The following is a 19,370-nucleotide window of genomic DNA, read 5'->3' as shown; positions in this document are numbered from 1 at the left end:
GTAGCGTTGGAACGACCGGTAAGACTAACGACGGAATCGATTGGAATGTCCAATAAGAAAAGAAAGATCAATTCTAATCTTTGGACCAGCGACAACTTACTGTTAATCCTCCCATTTAAATCGTTGTAATGGAAAAATGTATTTCCATTCCGCACCGACCGTGTGGTTTGACAGCCTTTCCTTGGACAGCGCAATATTGGCCTGAATTCTCCTCCACGATCTCTTCTTCGATTTTCTTGCAACGCCGAGCCACATCGATGACAATTTGCAGCATCTTCTACAACGTCCAACAGATTATGTTGTCTCAAAAAATTAGTTGCCGTCTCTTCCGAAGACCTCACGTTCAAATAAAATTCGCGAAGTAACATGTTGAGTGCCAGCAATACGAGCAGCAACGGATAGTTATGAACTAAAATATGGGGAGATTTTGACCAGCTTATATACATGGGGCTACTTAATATCCATTAAGTAATTGTAATTAGCAATAATGGGCCATTAATGGGATAGCAGACCGCAATTGCAAAAATGCAATTATGGGTGATTGTCTAATGATCATCATGGATCACTAAAAAGAAAGTGGTTGAAATGTGCTTTATTTTTTTGAAATACCTGACGAATATTCCAATGTAAAAGGGTAGACCGCATACTGCATTCAGATTGATAGGATGTAGACCGCTGTCTGTAAGGTAGACCGCATACTAAACCGGCACCGATTTGCGCCGAACTGCAGCCAGCCATTTGTGTTTTAATTGCTCATCATCGGGAAACTTTCAGCCATACATATGCTATGAATTGCATGTCTAATTCTCTTCACCATATCGTCTCTTGTAGTTGGCCTTCTTTGCAAGACTACGTCTTTTGTCCTTCCCCACCAATATGTGTAAGAAAATTAGGTCGGGTAACCTAGCTGGTCATGGAAAATAACTTCCTCTTCCTATCCATTTGCCAGGATAATTCAAATTCAAATACTCTCGCACATTTACCGAGAAATGTGCCGGGCACCCATCGTGTTGAAAGAAAATGCGTAGTTCGCCTGGTTTCCAATGTTACATTTTCAAGGAGTCGTCGCACCAGACAAGTATTATGAACAATCGTTTTACTTATTCCTAGATCGATTGCCATTTGACGGGTGCTTGTATGAGGATTGATTTGAATGATTTTTCTCCGAACGACCTCTACCACGTCTTCTATACAATGGACGCGATGAATACTGCCAGATTCTCGCAATCGTTCAGCTAACCGAGTAAAACTTGAACGTAGAATGAATCGATGATTGGAAACCGCCACCATCACCAGTGATCACGATGTTTTTGAATTTTTTCTCAGGTCTAGGAAGAGTCCCATAAATGTCGGAATTACATCAGCTATCAATATTACTTGCCGAAAACCGCACTTTTGACAAAAATAAAGTTTCTGTTCGCTTATACACTTGTCACAACATAGACAGATTAGGTTGGTGTAAAAGGAAACTAACTGATATTTTTTTCCCTTGCATAGTTTCTGAATCGTAAAACCCAAAAAGCGTACACCTATTCTCTATCTTCCCGAAATTCTCACGGGAACGAGAACAACAATTTGTTTTACAGCTACTTACCCTTAACAACATAGGTTGATTTAATATAATAGAATTATAAAAATAAGGTAATATCGCAATTCTTCATTGCTGTAGCGCCCACCTATATAAATAATTACTGTGATACCTTGTTCCGCACACACCCTTGAGGTTTTTTTTCAGTGGTATCCCCTGTAGGTCTACTCCACTATACAAATTTGTCCTAAGCAGGGAGGACGAGCACGAGCGACAGTCCTCTCATTTGCCCTACAAATTTGGAAAAAAACACGGTGTTGAGAGCATGGGACAAAGTTGACCCTGAAAATACGGACCTTCTCAATGGTCGGGCGACAGCACTTGCAAATTTTGGAGGTGTTTCTCTTGAGCAGTTTATACATATATTGCTCATTCAATAGAATTTAAATTTATTAACAAGAACATTTTTAAAAAATCGCGGTACTGATCAGGAAACAAAGTAGGTGTTTCATTATTAACAATACCGCAATTAAAACTCGGTTTGTTTTAATATTTTCCTAAACTTTCACCAGTACGTTATACTTCTCTCTAATTATCTATATTTTAAAGGATCTATGTAGTAAATATTGTATTTGCAATATCGCCGTATAAATAAGCATTAGTCGTTTTGATTCTGGTGACAAATCTTTCTTCTTTCCATCAATTTCCGTGCCCTCTTGATTATCAAATATATCTACTTGCGAATTTACATATCGCACATCAGTCCTTTTTTCAATGATCAAATTCAAACAAATATCAATAACCTGATGCCGGAATTTACCGATGCAAACTCTACTGAATCAATTTCGTGCAATATGCAGTTGGTTTACCCAGCATAGGCGCCTACTGTACATATATGAAAATCACGATGAGTATAATAATTTATATCCCCTATTAATGATTTTCTAGAATAGGTAATTGGTTTACTGTTGCGTTTTTATTTCCCAATAGTTGCCAACTTGAATATATGGTGTCAGGGTTAGTAAGTTCTCTACTTTTATGCCTTCTGTTTGTCAGATTGTTCAGGGGCTAGTACACTTTGTCAAAATGAGGTGTATATTCGAAAGAACAATCCTTAGGAGGGAAGTTTTCTGGATACATAGTGGACTGATCTCATTCTGCTAACGACGCGACGTGATTTGTCCAAATTGGCAGTAATAAAAAGTTTAGTTTTGTTTAGATTATCGCTTGGGGCAATGCTGATAATTTGCTGAAATACTTGTTAATATTTTCCGAACATTTACCCCATTTGTTATTCCTTTGTAGTTCGCCGATGAAGATTGATTTTTGACTTCGTTAAGTTTCGTTTTGGCATTCCGTTTTTTCTTTGTCGCCTCCAGGAGTATATTTTCATGTCGCAGTCGCGGCGTAATCAACTCGGACATCTTACGAATGTACCTCGGTGCCAAATTCTCCTTATTTTTCCTAGCAGTATGTCTTTCTTAACAATTCTAAACCAACTCTCAGCCACACCATTATTGTCACGAACTTTATGACCACACCAGATACAATCGGATAGTATGTTAACACGGATTCGACCAAGTATTTAAAGAAAATATTATAAAAGATACTTTCTGGTTTCCTGTTTCAAAGTTAAGGCGATCCAAACATTCCCACAAGTGATGGAAATGTCTTATTGTGGTACTATTGCGTATTGCCATTTCATGCTTCCAACAGTCTCTCAGGTATGATAAATTTTCTTTGTGACATGGCCTTTAATGAATTTATATATGAATGAGATTCTTTAAAATAGGCGCATTGCTTGGAAACTGCGAAAATGCTTAAATAATTCAAACATGTATTTTAAACTGGTACTATTTATAATAATACTAAGCACCTTTTTTTAAGTCTCCCAATATAAATAATTTTGAAAATTAACAATAATTTTAACTACATTATTGTCAAAATGGAGAGAGATATACATATTGTTTTAAATGCATTTCATTATAAAAGTCAATAGTTTTGCTTGTATTAATGCTAAACTGAAATCTTGTTTCAGTTTTACCCATTATGTGTCTCTTGGATTTTTTAAGCTGAAGTAGGGGCTGTTGTATGTAACGGTTATTAAATCTACAAGAAACGAGTATAAGAAATAAGTAAGTGACGGAATGTTTTGTGAAGAAGTTTATTGTTTTCCTAACACTTACGGGGGTTAAGCAAAAGTTCCAGCTCAAACTTTAGAAAACATAATATTAATTTACAATTGGGTTGCACCGGTCTAGCTCAATCGATATGTACTGAGGTAATTAACTTGTGATATGGTATGATTAAATGATCTTCCACCACTGAAATAATTATTTCAAAACATAGGGTTTGTAAATTGGTACAGCCCAATTTAAATAACAATCACTGAAAAGGCATTTAGTTCATATACGACTATTATGCAATAAAATCAATAGAAACACGGTCGGAAATTGGACTATGAATTTCTAAAATTACAAATACTCTAATGAATGAATATTAGTAGTAGAAGACCGACACTCCCCCCCACCACTTTCTGTGACGTCACGGAGACCTTGGGGTTTTCCCAAGGTCGTGGCCTTGGGTTTTCCATGACCTTGGGTTTTTCCCAAGGTCGTGGCCTTGGGTTTTCCCCAAGGTCGTGGCTTTGGGTTTTTCCCAAGGTCGTGGCTTTGGGTTTTTCCCAAGGTCGTGGCTTTGGGTTTTCCCCAAGGTCGTGGCCTGGGGTTTTCCTCAAGATCATGGTTTTGAGGTTTTTCCAAGATCGTGACTTTGGTACAGGATCATGGTCTTGGATCCTGCGGCAGGGTTGTGATTATGGATTCTGGATCAAGGTCGTGGTCTTGGATGCTGAGTTGAGATTGTGTGATTTGGATTCTGGGATTTGAGTTGGACTAAAATTGTGCTCTGGGATTTTCCTAGCGAATTTAAAAGAGAGAGGTGTAGAGAAAAATAAGAGATGTTGTATTACAAACCTAATCTAAGTACATACTCTTAGAAAATGGTAATCCATACATTTCAAATTTTACAAAGAAGAAGAAGAGGAAAAAGCAAAGCGAGAAGCAAGCAAAACAAGAAAATATTTGTGTACTTACTTTTTCTTAGTTTTTGTTTGAAAATCCTTGTTTTTTCCAAGTTTATCCACACACACACACACACACACCACACACACACCCTAACACATAAGAAAGAGAGATGCACAGATTAGCACTGTATAATTACGTAAACTGCAGTAGATTATGCGAGGCTAATAAAACTTGTAACAATACGTTAGGTGATGTTAATGAGTCGGTAGTTAAATACTAACTGAAATTAGAGCGTGCATTTCTTATTTGGGTATTTCCCGAGGCCATTGCAATGGGTTTCCTCAAGTCATGGCCTTGGACTATGAACTTGTCGTAGCATTGGGTTTTTCCCAAGATCATGGTCTTGGACTTTGACCTCCCCAAGGTCATGGTCTTGGACTTTGACCTCGAGTTTTTCCAAGGTCGTGGTCTTGGACTTTGACCTCGAGTTTTTCCAGAGTCGTGGTAACGTAGTCGACCGCTATGCTTTAAAAAGCGTCGCGTCTTTCTGCTAAGCATTATTGTGTTCCAGTGTGTGTCTTTATCGTGATTGTTTATTGTCTTTTATCTCTTTGTGTTCACAATGGAGAATTTAAACGCGAATACTATTTTGGGTTTATGGCGTAGTGGCGTATTAAGTGCTGACGGACTTCTACAGGCGTATAATCTCATTAATTATAAGATAACGTTTGACGGTGACGATATCGAATCGCTGGATGTGTATGATCAGTTTGTGGCCGCTGTTCAGTCTGTTAGTGGAATGTAAGTTATTCTTTCTACCTAAATTGAATTGTACTTATCATATTGCGTTTTAGATCATCTTATAAAGAAGACGTTGCCAATATGTTTAGTCTTGAAGAACCAAGTACCTCTTCTGTTGTTAACCGTGCTTTGACTCAGGATGCTGCATGTGATTTGTCCGAGGTATGTGATTTGTAATTTGAATTGGATTGAATTTCTATAATAAGACAACACTTATTTAATTATAGCAAGACGACCCTATGCAGGGTGGTTTAGGTATGGAAACTTCTTCTTCTTCCTCTTCTCCGCCTTCCTCATCTCCATTCAAACATATTAAAATAACAGGAGAATCCAATACGAAATTTATAAAGAAATTTAACACGACATGTAAATCGTTGAGATTTACTTTCAATGATGAGACATGTAAAGATAATCCTTTGACTTGGTTGCAGGTAAAAATTTTTTTTAACGTTAGCATTGTTTGTGACAAATATGTGATTTTTACAGAATGCATTCGAAGAATTACATTCATACATCGTTAAGGATGCCGCTCCAGCGGATCGTGTCGGGGTTACCTTAAGAAATCCAAATTATCCAGAAAAACCCGTCGGGCTGTCATTTCGACGCGTAGACCAGTTCTCAGTCAAAGTGTTGATGTCAATTCTAGAAAAGGTATTGCAAAGTAACGCCAGCTTCTTTTCAAATGACTTGTTAACTTTAAATGTGGATCGAGTAACTGTACCTGTTGGCTATGGGCGCAGAAACTTAACAGGTTTGAAATTTGAGGATTTTTGCAAATCCAAAAATCGCGGTATTGTTGTTGTGCCGACTCCAATGGACGAAAACAATTGTTTAGCTCGTGCCCTAGTCCTAGCAATAGCTTTTAGAAATAATGACCCTATGCGTTGTGGTATGAAACTTGCGGATAGTCCATTATTAAAACGACGAACCATACAACTCTGCCAAGATAGTGGGATAGACCTTAGTCAGGGCGGTAGCTACGAATATATTCAAGCATTTCAAAATCATTTAGTTTCATATACTATCGTAGTTTACAACTCGCGAATAGGTGACTCTGTTTACTTTGAGGGTCCTAGGGAGCAGGGTAGATTAGTTTTAAATTTAATACTCGAAGACGAACACTATAATGTCATCACTAGTTTAACTTCGGCATTTACTTGCGGCTATTTCTGCGAACAGTGCAGAAAGCGTTATAATAAGAAAAAAAATTACGCTCGTTGTTTGTACCAGTGTCCTTGTTGTCATCAAAATCCACCGTGTTCCATTCAGAACCCTAAAATTGTTTGCAATGATTGCAAGAGAGATTTTTACGGACAAGAATGTTTAAAAAATCACAAGGACACTAAGCTATGTGAAAAATTACATAGATGTCTAAAGTGTCTCAAAACCATTGAGGTAAAGGGTAAACATAGATGCGGTTACAGCTATTGTTACACCTGCGGAGATGTAAAACCTACTGGCCATCTCTGTTACATGCCCGTCAATAAAGACCGGGGTGACATCGGTGAAGGTAGACCCTCTATGTTTATCTTTTACGATTTGGAATGTATGCAAGAGTGGTTGTTGAACGGTATGAACGATCGATTTCTGCATGAGCCCAATCTATGCGTGGCCGTGAATGTTTGTTCTGCATGCACGCAGCGCACCGACGATTTGGATGAGAGATGTCCGACGTGCAGCGATAGAGTGCACATTTTCAGGGAGGACCCTGTAGAATCGTTTCTTTCCTATGTTGCCGAGAAAGCGCGAAAATTTAAAGTTACATGTATAGCGCATAACATGAAGGGGTACGACGGATGTTTTGTGCTTAGATGCATGCTAGCTAATAATTCCCGGTGGAGACCCAAAGTCATCTCCAATGGCTTAAAATTAATCTCCATTAGCACTCTCGGCATTTCCCAAAACTTTCAACTTCCCCGAATCCAAGGGATATTTCCCATATCTCTTTAACACATCCGAAAATCAGAATTATGAGGGTCCTCTGCCAGCGCCTGAATATTATTGTATCGATCAGATGTCGAAAAAAGAGAGGCAGAAACTTTTAAATTGGCACGCGGCAGAGACCCAGAATAATTATGTTTTTAAGATGAGCGAAGAGATTGTGAAATATTGTCTGATGGATGTCAAGATTTTGGTTAAAGGTTGTATTCTATTCTGGTCGAGCTTCACTACCCAAAATAAAGTCGATCCTTTTGAGGAGGCATGCACAATTCCAAGTGCATGCAATAAGGTGTTCCGCCGAAACTTCCTCAAAGAGAATACAATTGGACTGATTCCGAAAGGCGGTTACAGACGGGCCGATAAACAATCCAGAGTGGCAATACAATGGTTACGCTGGGTGGAACATTCCGAGCACGTGACCATACAGCATGCCGGAAAAGCACGCGAATTCAAAACGCCTGAAGGTGTTAAGGTCGACGGTTATTGTGCCGAAACAAATACCGTTTACGAGTTTCAGGGATGTTATTGGCACGGGTGCGAAGAATGTTTCCCCAATCAAGCCAATATTGATCCCAAATTGGATATAAATAATTCCATGTTTGTTCGAAACGAAAACACGGCGGCACGGTCTAAATTTCTACGCGAGCGCGGCTATAATCTAGTGGAAATGCGCGAATGCGATTTTAAGAAATTAATAGTTGTAAACGATGAATTAAAAGCGTTTATTCAGAATTTAGGAGATCAAGATGACGAGCCATTAAATCCTCGCGATGCGTTTTACGGCGGTCGCACTAATGCCAGCAAACTTTACCATAAGTGTGATGGGATTAGTGAGAAAATAATGTATTATGACGTGTGTTCGTTATACCCTTACGTTAATAAAATTTTTAAATACCCCACACGCCACCCTAAAATTCACGTAGGGAATTTAGCTTGTAAGAACATTTCATTAGATACGGTGGAGGGTTTAGTTAAATGCAGAGTACTACCGCCCTCTGATCTCTATTCACCCTGTTTTACCTATAAAAATGCACGGCAAGTTAATGTTTCTGCTATGTAGGACTTGTGGCGCAGAGCTAAATGAAGGAGAATGTCAGCATAGCGAAGCCGAACGCAGTTTTGTTGGAACGTTTGTGGCGGACGAACTGCGTAAGGCTATTGCTAAAAACTATAAAATTTTAGATGTTTTCGAAATTTGGGAGTATGAGATGAATGTGTACGATAAACAGACTAAACAAGGCGGATTGTTCAGCAGGTACATTGACACCTTTCTTAAGCTGAAACAAGAAGCCTCAGGTTGGCCTAGTCACTGTACTACAAATGCGAAAAAACTCAAATATATCAGCGACTACTTTGCCCGAGAAGGAGTTCAACTCGATTTCTCTAATATCAAAAAAAATCCAGGCTTAAGGTATCTAGCCAAGCTGATGTTGAATTCCTTTTGGGGCAAGTTTGGCCAGCGTGAAAATTTACCTCAGTCTACTATTGTATATGAGCCAAAGGATTTTTTCAAATTGTTTACAGATCCTTTGGTTCAGGTACAATCCATTATACCAGTTAATGATAATGTGGTAGTTGTAAATTGGGATCGACCTGAGGGTGAGGGTGAACCCCTAAAAACCATTAATGTGCCCATAGCCGCATACACGACAGCTCATGCACGTCTAGAGTTATATAGTTATTTGGAGAAGTTGGGTCGTCGGGTATTATACTACGATACAGATAGTATAATATTTGTGGCAAAACCTGGCGACTGGAACCCTCCTTGTGGAGATTTCTTAGGCGAGATGACTGATGAACTGGAAGCGTACGGTGAAGGAAGTTATATAACTGAGTTTGTTAGTGCCGGACCGAAAAACTATAGTTATAATGTGTTTTCCACCAGTGATCAGACTATTAAATCCGTATGTAAAGTGAAGGGTATAACGTTAAACCATAAGAACTCGCGCATTATAAACTTTGAATCGATGAAAGATATGGTGCTTAGTAATAGTAAGGACTCTATTTATGTGTATAATGATAGGAAAATAGTTAGAGATAAGTGTTATAATGTAATAAGTAGACCAGAAAGCAAGCAGTATAGAATAAGTTACTCTAAACGGCGAAGGATTGAAAACTTCGACACTTTACCGTTTGGTTATAAGGAATAAAAACGGAAAAAAAACACTAATCTTTTCTTATTATTATTATTTATTATAAAAATGTTAAAAAATCTTCTAGCTTCTCTACATCCATGGAGAGGGGTTGTAGAGGCTGCTGAGCCACCAGAAATTCCTCCAGGAGTTTTGATAGATCCTCCTCCCCTTCCTCCCCATTACTGTTATTACAAGGTGGAGGCGTTGGCGCTGGCGGTTGCTGTTGCTGCTGCTGCGACGGCTGTTGCTGAGGTATAGGGTATGATACCTTATTATCTTTCAGCAACTCTCTTAATATGGAAAATTCTTCTCCTTCTTCCGGTTGTTGTTGTTGTTGCGGTTTCTGGTGCTGATGCACTCCCCGTAAATTAGTAGCAGCACCACCACCACACTTCTTCATCGTACTACGTCGTCTTTTTTTTGTTGACAGCTGGTTAGGCGACGCCACTCTCCATGAGTTACCATTTTTTTGTAATTTTATCTTGTTCGATGCAGATGATGATGATCTTCTGCATCTCGACGACTCTGCAGCAGTTGTCTCACACCTATCTTCTTCATTAACACGCGACGACGATGACGAGTTTGCAGTCGCCCTGCATCTCTGTTCCTCGATTACTTGGAGGCGCTCAATACCCTCAAGCGAGTGCTGGAGAGAGATTTTCAGCGCATTTAATAACACTTGGACGTTCATGTTTACGGGTGTGAAAAAATAAAAATCAGTAGGGGTTTATATATCGTCGGCTTAATTGTAAATACTCGTAACTCCTAAATAGTAAATTTTTCAGGGGAAGCAAAAAACTGCTTATTTTTTTTAATTTTCCTTTAAAATCATTTGTGCTTACTAAAACCTTTTAGAGTAAACGATTAGATTCCAATTTTGATTTATAGGTAAAAATTAGCTTAAGAAGCATTAATAGAGGAGTTACGTGTTTTGGTGTGAAAAAAATAGGCACAATTGTGGAGTTACGTGGTATGATTAATTAATGTTTTGGGAATAATAATTGAGAATAATGATATTGTCAAACTAAATTCTTTATTCTTAAACGCAAACAGAACTACATAATATCAAAGAAAACGAAGAATTTAATTTAATTTAATCGTCGTAAGGCAAGTTGTCATAAAATAGGTGGTAATCTGCGGTCAAACTTTGCTTTAAAAATTGTAAATGTTGATATTTTGTTTTTTTAATTTTAAGTCTCTCCTTATATAAATGGGGCAAATCGACTATTGGTTTAGCCAATAGATTCTTGTTTTTTCTGATCGGCAGTGGAGTCCATTCATCGGGAAAGCGTAATTTGTAACAAATAACACCATCTGGTTGGTACTGCAGTGCTCGGATGTCTGTCACAACTGGGTCTCCTGGGCTTCTTCCAGGTCGAATGGAATTGTAGAACTGAATACTGCTGAAATTTTTGAAAAACTTATGATCTAAGTAGTAAACTGTATAGGGTTTTGGATTTTGACGTGCGGTTTTGCAAACATCTACATAATCAGCAGGTACGTTGATATTTTTGTTTCTTAGGTGACGTTCAATGGTGGAATGGATGGAGTCGGCTTCCATCTGTGTATGGCCTTTCTCTAAAATTTTTTGCTCAATTGTAATGTTATACAGGATGGCAACATTTGAAAGTGCATTAGCTAGGATCGCGTTCCTGTTTTGGTACGTGCAGCCGTCACTGTACAAAATGATTTTATTGTTGTCGTTATCTACTGGAAGTGATTTTAAGAGAAAGTCTACGATTATAGAAGAAAAGTCGTGTGAAGTGAGTGCGCCCTCTGTCTCATTCCACAAATAACAGGTGCCTTCTTTCGATTTTAAGTTGTACACTGTAAAATTATGCACCATTAATTTTGTCTTAAAGTACAAGCTAGACACATTGGATTTAGGTGCAAGAAGAACGGATTGTAGATCCATCGTAAATACATACTTCTCATTATTTTTATCCGCTTCCTTTTCGGCACGTGCCTCTTCTTTCTTGGCTGTGTGAATGGCATAATCCTCTTCAGTTAAATTACCAGTCTTGTAAGCTACACAGGTATCACATTCATCTTTTTTTGGACGAAACAGGCTAAGATTCTTTCGGTCAAAAGTGTGGAAAAAGGTGGCTAAAGATAAGGGTCTTTCATTTTTCGGTTTGCACCATTCACTTACATAAAACTGATACAACTGATTTTTGGATTTCCACAGAGGTTCTAGATAAAGTTTTTGTGAACTTGCTCTGCAGTAATGTGATTCCATTTTAGGTAATTTGGAAAAAAAGTTGTCCAAGGACTCAATTCGAGTTGCAAACGGTTTCTGTCTAAGTGTGTAACGATTGGACGTTTCTGGTTGCTCATTATGTGTCGGTGGTTTTGAATTGTCATTATCTGATTCGGTGTCTTTAGATATTAAGGTTGATGCACTCCTTTTCTTCCAATTTAGGACCGTCCACTCACCTACACTCAGTGTGTTTGTGAACATTTTTTTACAAACTTTTAATCTATCTTCGCGTCTTCTTAAGTAATATTCAATTGTGTATTTTCTTCTTGACTTGTTTTCTACTTTTCTGCCCCTTGCTCTCGATGTTAATTTCATAGTAACCAATAGTTTAGTATATATTTCTTTTTCTTTCCATGACATTGACCAAAACTCTTTAAAAATTTGTTGTCGGTCTTCTTCTGTAAACATTCCACACCTTAACGCCCCTTGATCTGTCAAAATACATTTGCATCTATCTTTAAGCACTCTTTCATCCTTTTTAACATTGTATCTCCATTTGCCATCTATTTTCTTTCTGCCACAATATTTCAAACCTTTCTCTCTATCTTGTTTCACTTTTCTTGAATTCCAAGTAGATTCATTAACTTCGTGTCTTTTACGTCTCTTTCTTTTACTTTCTATCATCTCAGTTTCCGGTATGTCATCTTCTACGGCATCTTGGTCACTTTCAGTGTCACTGTACGCCACCAGATTTTTCTCACGTAGTATATTCCCTTCAACAATTCTTGATTGTACTTGTTCATTAATAGGTGCGTCGCTTTCATCATCCTGCAAGACACTAATGTCAATTTCTGAAGAATTTTGATCCATTTCTTCGTCACTATCAGGGAAAAATTCTGCATCATCAAAGGAAGCTGGTGGGGGTTCGCTATTTTGGTTACGGACATCGCAGGTGTTGTTGCTTAAGGCTATTGGAATTGTCTGTTGGTTGTTGGTAGTACCTATTATAAAATCGTGCTGGTTGTTGTCTATTAGTAATTCACTATTGAAATCTTCTATAATAATTGGGGTGTTCATAATATCAATCGCCGTCTCTGACTCAAAAAGTAAACCATCATCATAGGACAATTTCTGAAAACCGCCGGTAGAAGTTGACACCATTGAACTTGCCTTACTCATTAAAATGGCCCGAGGGTCATTTTCTCCGGCTAAAGCCAAACTGACGCACTTTTTTCCACGCGACATCCTGTAAACACACGGAAGCAATGAATTGATTAGTTATACTGTCTTTCCAAGAAACCTTATCTTAGAATTATTTCTTCTATGACAATAAGTCTGTAATGCTCGTAAGTAGAATTTATCGTAACTCCGTTAAATTAATAAATAATTTATAATACCTTAAAAGAGTAAAACTCCTAAATCCAAATTAAGACTTTAACGGGATTTTTTACAGAGTTATCACTCCCAGAACTGATAAATTTTAACAAAAGCAATAAGGCTACAACTTACCTCTTAGCTACTTCCAAAAACTATTAATTTAGTGCAGCAAAAGTAGTTAGTATCAATAAATGAGCGCAACACCACACCGCATGTTTACACTACAATAACCTTACTAATGAGTAAGGTGGAGATACGTGTTTTACAATGTCAGTTTTAAAACGTATGGATTTACGTGTTTTACGCTGATGGTGATACAATAACCTTACTAATGAGTAAGGTGGAGATACGTGTTTTACAATGTCAGTTTTAAAACGTATGGATTTACGTGTTTTACGCTGATGGTGATTTCTCTGGTTCTAGGTAAATTCCTCGAATGCAATTGCTCGAAAGCCAATTGCTCGAGATCAATTGCTCGAAAGTAAGTTGCTCGAATGAAATTTTGCTCGAATTGTAAGTTGCTCGAACAGCAATTCCTCGAATATCTTTTACTCGAAAGATAAAGTTGTGAGATAGCCTTAACTCGAATCATTGATTTGTAAATATAAGAAAACCACAAACAACCAAGTAATGCTTATATTGCTAAATATAGGAATGTGATACAGTTAGGAAGGTACATATTATGAAAAACAAAAATTACATGTTGTCAATATGATATATTATGTGCTATTCCACGAACATAATCATATATATTTATGTCAGGTGCATAACTATTTACTAGTGTTAAAAGTCTTTGTGCACAATCACGGTATTCCTTACGACTGATGGTAGGTGGTTGCCCGCTGATATGTTGCTCTATTCGTAATTCGTTTATACTCTGCTCCCTCTTTAATGCCGAAATAAATTTCCAGATGTTTGGGTGGTCTGCACACAGTTGCATTTGGAAAGCTCGATGCCATCCCTCCACTGCGTTGTTTGTTTTTGGAAGTCCATGTTGTACGGCATCGAAACAATTCCACATGTTGATCGCGAAATGGGGCGGGCGCCGTCCACGTCGTTGAGGGCGACCGATCCACGTGTCTTCGAAATAATCAACAATAACTTGCAGTTCAGGAGAAAAAATGTTTTGCTCGCAAATGTCTTCAAAAGCAGGAATTACATCTTGAGGTGGAACGAATGCCAAGGCTGGAAGCAGTTTTAATGTCAACGCAACTTCTGGATTTCTCTCGTACTCCCGTTTTAAGCCATTTTCCTGAATGTGTCGGAAAATACTTTGACAGAGGTGAAAGAAGCATCCACGATGTATGGTTTGCGGGAACTCAATTCTTATGGCATTTATCATTGCTACTTCGAAATCTGTCATGATGGTCTGTGGTTGTGCATCATCAGCTGGAAGTAGGTTTTTTATTTCTCGAAGAAGATTTAAGTAGGTTTGCTCTGTCTTATTTGGTAGAAGAGCATATATTAAAGGGATAGCTACATGGTCTTTTATCCCGTGGATGGTATAGAGCTGTAGAAAAAGCGGTGGAACTACTTTGAATGTGCCGTCGGCATACCAATGCTGGGACATCGCCAGAAGGTTGATGTTACGTGCGGTTGAAAAAATCAGAATTCTGTCATTTACTGGCCCTGAATCGTGCAGGAGAAAAAGTTCGCCGTTTGTGGTAATTGTAAACTCTTCTGGGAAAATGATCTCCTCCCGATGTCTTGGTATGGCCGGTGCAACGTTTTCTCTCACTCTGACGTTCCTAATGGTCCGCTTAATATTGTTGACTGTTGGTAATTTAGCTGCAACTGCATTTCCCAAACCAGCAGAAGCTTGGGACACAATGAACTGAGGTGTATCTCTTGTGTTTTCTGCGTCTTCCTTTATTTTCTGCATGACCTTATTGGCTTCCAGCTGCGCTGCGTCGGCATTGTGGTTGTGGTCGTTATTGCTTGACGACACAAAGTTATTCACCGTAATCACACGAGCTTTGCACTTCATTTTCTTGGAGTGCTCGCACTTCCAATAAATTTTGGTATCAACTTGTTTATCCTTGATAAACAAAAAACTTTCGAAAAACAACTTGGATTTCCCTTTCTCACTGGACACGAACTCTAACGCCATGTTCACTTGTGAGCTTTCAAATTTTGAACTAACAAACGTTTTTGGGTTACTAGGCTATTTATAGGGAATTTCTCCTTCCAAATTTCATTGTAAGCATTCTGATGTTAATCACCTATTAGGAATAACCATCATTTCTAATAACAACCATCTCATTAACCTAAGGATAATTACGGAGCAATTATTATACACTCTAATGAAAACCCTAATGCAGATTAACATAATGAAATCATTCGTGAGAAGATGAATAATCATTAATTACATTTAACTGATCATGACTTGCTTTCTCCAAGAAAACCTTATTATGGTGCATACCTCATATTACATATATTGAATGACTTTCACCAATATGGACACTTGTTTTTTTAATTTTTAAAACCCAAGAAACCAAATCAACAATATATGTTCTCACTTTTTATGTTCAGGTTATTTTCATTATCATGACCACACTACTGAACGGATGTGAAGTACATCTCTTTAGGTATAAGCATAGTATAGGCAAAACGTATGGAAGACCTATAACGCGCAAGCTGCAAAATGCTAGGCGCTACAAAATACCATGTGCTTTAATAATAAAAAAAAAACACACGCCGCTGACCGGCCAGCTAGCTCTGTTGACCAAATAGTAAACAGCGGAGAGAGCAAGACAAATACACAGGGGAGTGGGTGACAGAATTAATACATTTGGTAATGGCTCATCATATATCATCGATTCCAAATAAATCTTCACTACTTACTTTTGTGGCTTCTTGTAAATTTCCTGGGCGCCACCTAATTCCCATACAAGTTTCGCTTACACTACCGGAACTAGGAAAGGTAGCTTTAGCTTTAAAATAGGCAACTAATGACCCACAAATAAAAAGTTTTATTCGGTGCACTGCACCATGAAACAAATTCAAAATTGCACAACCTAGATTCCCCACTGGGAATTCATAATCTTATTTAAGGTAAGCAGCAACTAAAAATATGAATCCTCCCAAAGTTAACAAAAGAAGGGGTTTACATAAAATTTCCCATAAAATGTTGAATAAAATACACCAGAATCTCTGGAGTTAACACACAAATATCGTTACAGTGGCAAAATAATGAATTAAATTGAAAATAGATACCTTAATTTATAGCTTGAGTGGGCAATGAAATTATTCGGTTCTTACGAGCTCGTTCGTACCTTACATAAATTGTTATCACTCCATAACGAGAGTAATCTTTGGACTAGCTAAAATATTGTACCCCAAAAATGTCAAGCTTACCAATTAACAGTAATAATCTTGGCTCTATGCAGGCCAATTATCAATTGATCACCACCGAGGTGGGTCAAATGCAAACACACAAATTTACAAAAAGGTTTAACAATGCTACATCACCGTACGATCAATGTTTAGGTCTTCTTTTCCACAGGTCCTGGTATATGGTTGCACGTTGAATGACAAATGCTGCTCTAAGTGTTACACAAAGTATCGGAAGCAAGGTAGCGGCTTCAAGATAGGTACGACTCGGCCATTAAGTTATTTCAATGGTTTGATGCTAGATCGGACACACTGCACTCCAGTACTTAGTCGATTTACTTTCCTATGCCCCCTTACCCGCAACACAATGTGGTCTATAGTTTCGTTTCACAGGTAAACAGTCGGATCGTAGTTCTTGACCCCAATACGTGAACTCTAAAATAATAAACTAATGGGTGGTACGTTTTTACACAAGAATAAATGCGAACCTCTACATGGAGAGAGTCAACGGAAAATAAAAGAGCTTCGTGAACGTACGAAAGTGAATGGAAGTTATCCTACGATCGTTGTCAGAATGGTCCCCTAAAATAGAAATAACGGTAGTGTGGATTCGAACACACAGAGAACTTACAATTATGCTTACGTTCCTTTAGAAGAACTCCTTTCGGATTAAATGGTTACCATGCCCAAAAAGAAATGGCAGGTACAATGATGGTTCACTTGTTTTTTTTAAAGATGCTTTCGCCAAATTGTTGAAAACAAATGAACAGGAACTAAATTAGCACTTAAATCAGGATGAACCGCACGACCGTTCTCCTCGGGTTAGCAAGTAAAACACGCTGAATTTTTCCATTTCCGGCCCCAATGAAACAACGATGTTTTGCTCCGACCAATAACGCGGTCAATCGAAGCTTACAATACCATATATGGTTACGGTATCAAATTACATAGGTTATCTAAAGCGGAAATTGGCTTTTAGACCAATAATAGGAATATACAACATTAAAACGGGCAGGTACGGAAATAAACGAATGTGAAGGTTACAAAAGGTGACTACCACAGAATAGAAAAGTTATAAACAGGGTGATTGCAATGGAAATACGAACAAAATGTTGATATAATAATAAAACTGTTACACTCCCCCTCTCCTTCGAGAGGCGGGAAACTTCCAAGAAGTTTATCCGACGACCTACTAAAGTGAAACCCAACAAACAGCACAACCTAATCTAGTGAAAACCCAAAAACAAAAATAACCCGGAATCCCACTCATCGATCCTGCCGTACCAACACAAGTGACTCATTCACAACAACTATCGCTCTAGATTCGCTAGGCAACAGCCAAACTCTTCACGCCTTCCAAGAGTTCTTCAGCATTCGGCTGGTACGAGGAAAAAAAAAAAGTGAAAAACCAAAAAAAAACAAGCCAAAGAAAGTGTATCATGAAGCAATACAACTTCCACAAACAAAAACTGAAAGGAATAAAAATAAAATAAAGGTGTATGCTAAGTGAAGGAAGCAAAGTGGATAAGGATAGGGTAGTAAAAGTGGTAGGTGGGTAGGCTGTTGCCCTGAGTCATACAAAATTCACACTCCCATGTAGCTCACTCAAGAAGATACAACAGGATCCATAAGTGGCATTCCTTCCCGCCCCCGGTAAAAACTCCCATCCCAAAAATACAAAAACAAACTAAACAAAACGACCCATCCCAGAAGAGTACGATAGAGGATAGACGTACAGGAAACCCTCCCAGACAAACACAGAAGAAAAAAAGATGCCTCCTCACTGCCACCATGTGCTAGCACGATGAAATGACAGGAGGTGCTATGAGATAGAAATGATCATTAACACATTCGCAGAGAAAGAAACTTAGTCACTCTGATTCCGGAGAGCCTGTGGTCACCGAAGCTTGCACAGGTCATCTCCTTCCTCGTGTTCACATGCATTCATAAGTTCATACTGAGCCGGGGGAGTCTTGTGATCCCGAAAGATGCACAAGGCCTCGCACCCTTCTCGTAGCTCAATCATTCAATGTTCATACTACGAAAAGATGAGGGTGAGATGAAATGATAACATAAAGAAGGGCTCTGGTGAACGAGCAGGAAGGTTGCACCTGGAAAGAAAGATCGGCACAACCCCCTAATGGACCAACCGACAGTCCCCATCCAGCCATCCCAAAAAATTGCGTGAAGACAAAGTGTCAACACTAAATGAAGTCAAATCCGATAATAAAAGTCAAAAAGAGTAAAATCCAACAACAGCTAACGTCCGTCAACGGTAGACAATTCTAAAAAAAAAATACCAAACCTAACCATGATCTTCCGGCTCAACATAGGGCTTAAGATCTTGGACATGCCACAGGCCTGCGGGTTTTCTATCAGCATCCCTCAAAGCGTAAGTGAGATACCCTACTTTACGATCAATCGTAAAGGGTCCTAAAAATCGAGGAGCTAATTTAGCAGAATAATCCTTAGTGGCGTCTGAAATAGACTTGTTTTTACGCCAGACCTGATCTCCAATCTCATAAGTTACATGCCTTCGTCGTAAGTCATAGGTTCGCTTGTTTCGGTCATGAGTATTCCTAATCCGTTCGACTATTTTAGTGTAAAGTTGTTGTTGTTGGGCTAGTCGTTGTTCAACATCAATTGGTTCATTGTCAGTCAAGTCAGTGTCGAAGCTGTCCCCTCGAATACGAAATTCTTTCCCAAAATTAGCACGGTAGGGAGTAACACCAATGGTTTCGTGTTTAGAGGTTCTAATGGCACAGGCAATCGAAGCTAAATTGACATCCCAATGTCGATGATTGTCCTTAATATAAGTGGAAATGAGTTGCTTTACCACCCGGTTCACACGTTCCGCAGGATCGGCTTGAGGGTGATAAAAGGGTGTAAAACGGACTTTAACATGATAACGGTCACAAAGGTTCATAAAAAGACGGCTGCGCATTTGCACACCGTTGTCGCAAATAATATGTTGAGGTACTCCATACACAAGAAACACGGACTCTTCAATGCACTTGACCAAAGTTTGG

General features: G+C 38.6%; 2 protein-coding genes across 2 annotated transcripts in view; one reads left to right on the top strand and one right to left on the bottom strand.

Moving 5' to 3' along the window:
• The window catches only part of LOC116170367, a 631,383-nt gene that overhangs the window by 577,503 nt on the left and 34,510 nt on the right, over window positions 1-19,370 (bottom strand). The gene's annotated exons all lie outside the window — the stretch shown is intronic.
• On the top strand, window positions 5,177-9,446 carry LOC116161062. The gene is made up of 5 exons (XM_031474264.1): window positions 5,177-5,355; window positions 5,409-5,517; window positions 5,842-6,066; window positions 7,442-8,126; window positions 8,371-9,446. Exons 1-5 carry the CDS (start codon window positions 5,177-5,179, stop codon window positions 9,444-9,446), a joined length of 2,274 nt encoding a protein of 757 aa, XP_031330124.1.

The sequence above is a fragment of the Photinus pyralis genome, unplaced genomic scaffold, assembly GCF_008802855.1.
Source record: "Photinus pyralis isolate 1611_PpyrPB1 unplaced genomic scaffold, Ppyr1.3 Ppyr1.4_LG1, whole genome shotgun sequence".
NCBI classification, from domain to species: domain Eukaryota; kingdom Metazoa; phylum Arthropoda; class Insecta; order Coleoptera; family Lampyridae; genus Photinus; species Photinus pyralis.
This window is presented reverse-complemented; position numbering and strand designations above follow the sequence as displayed.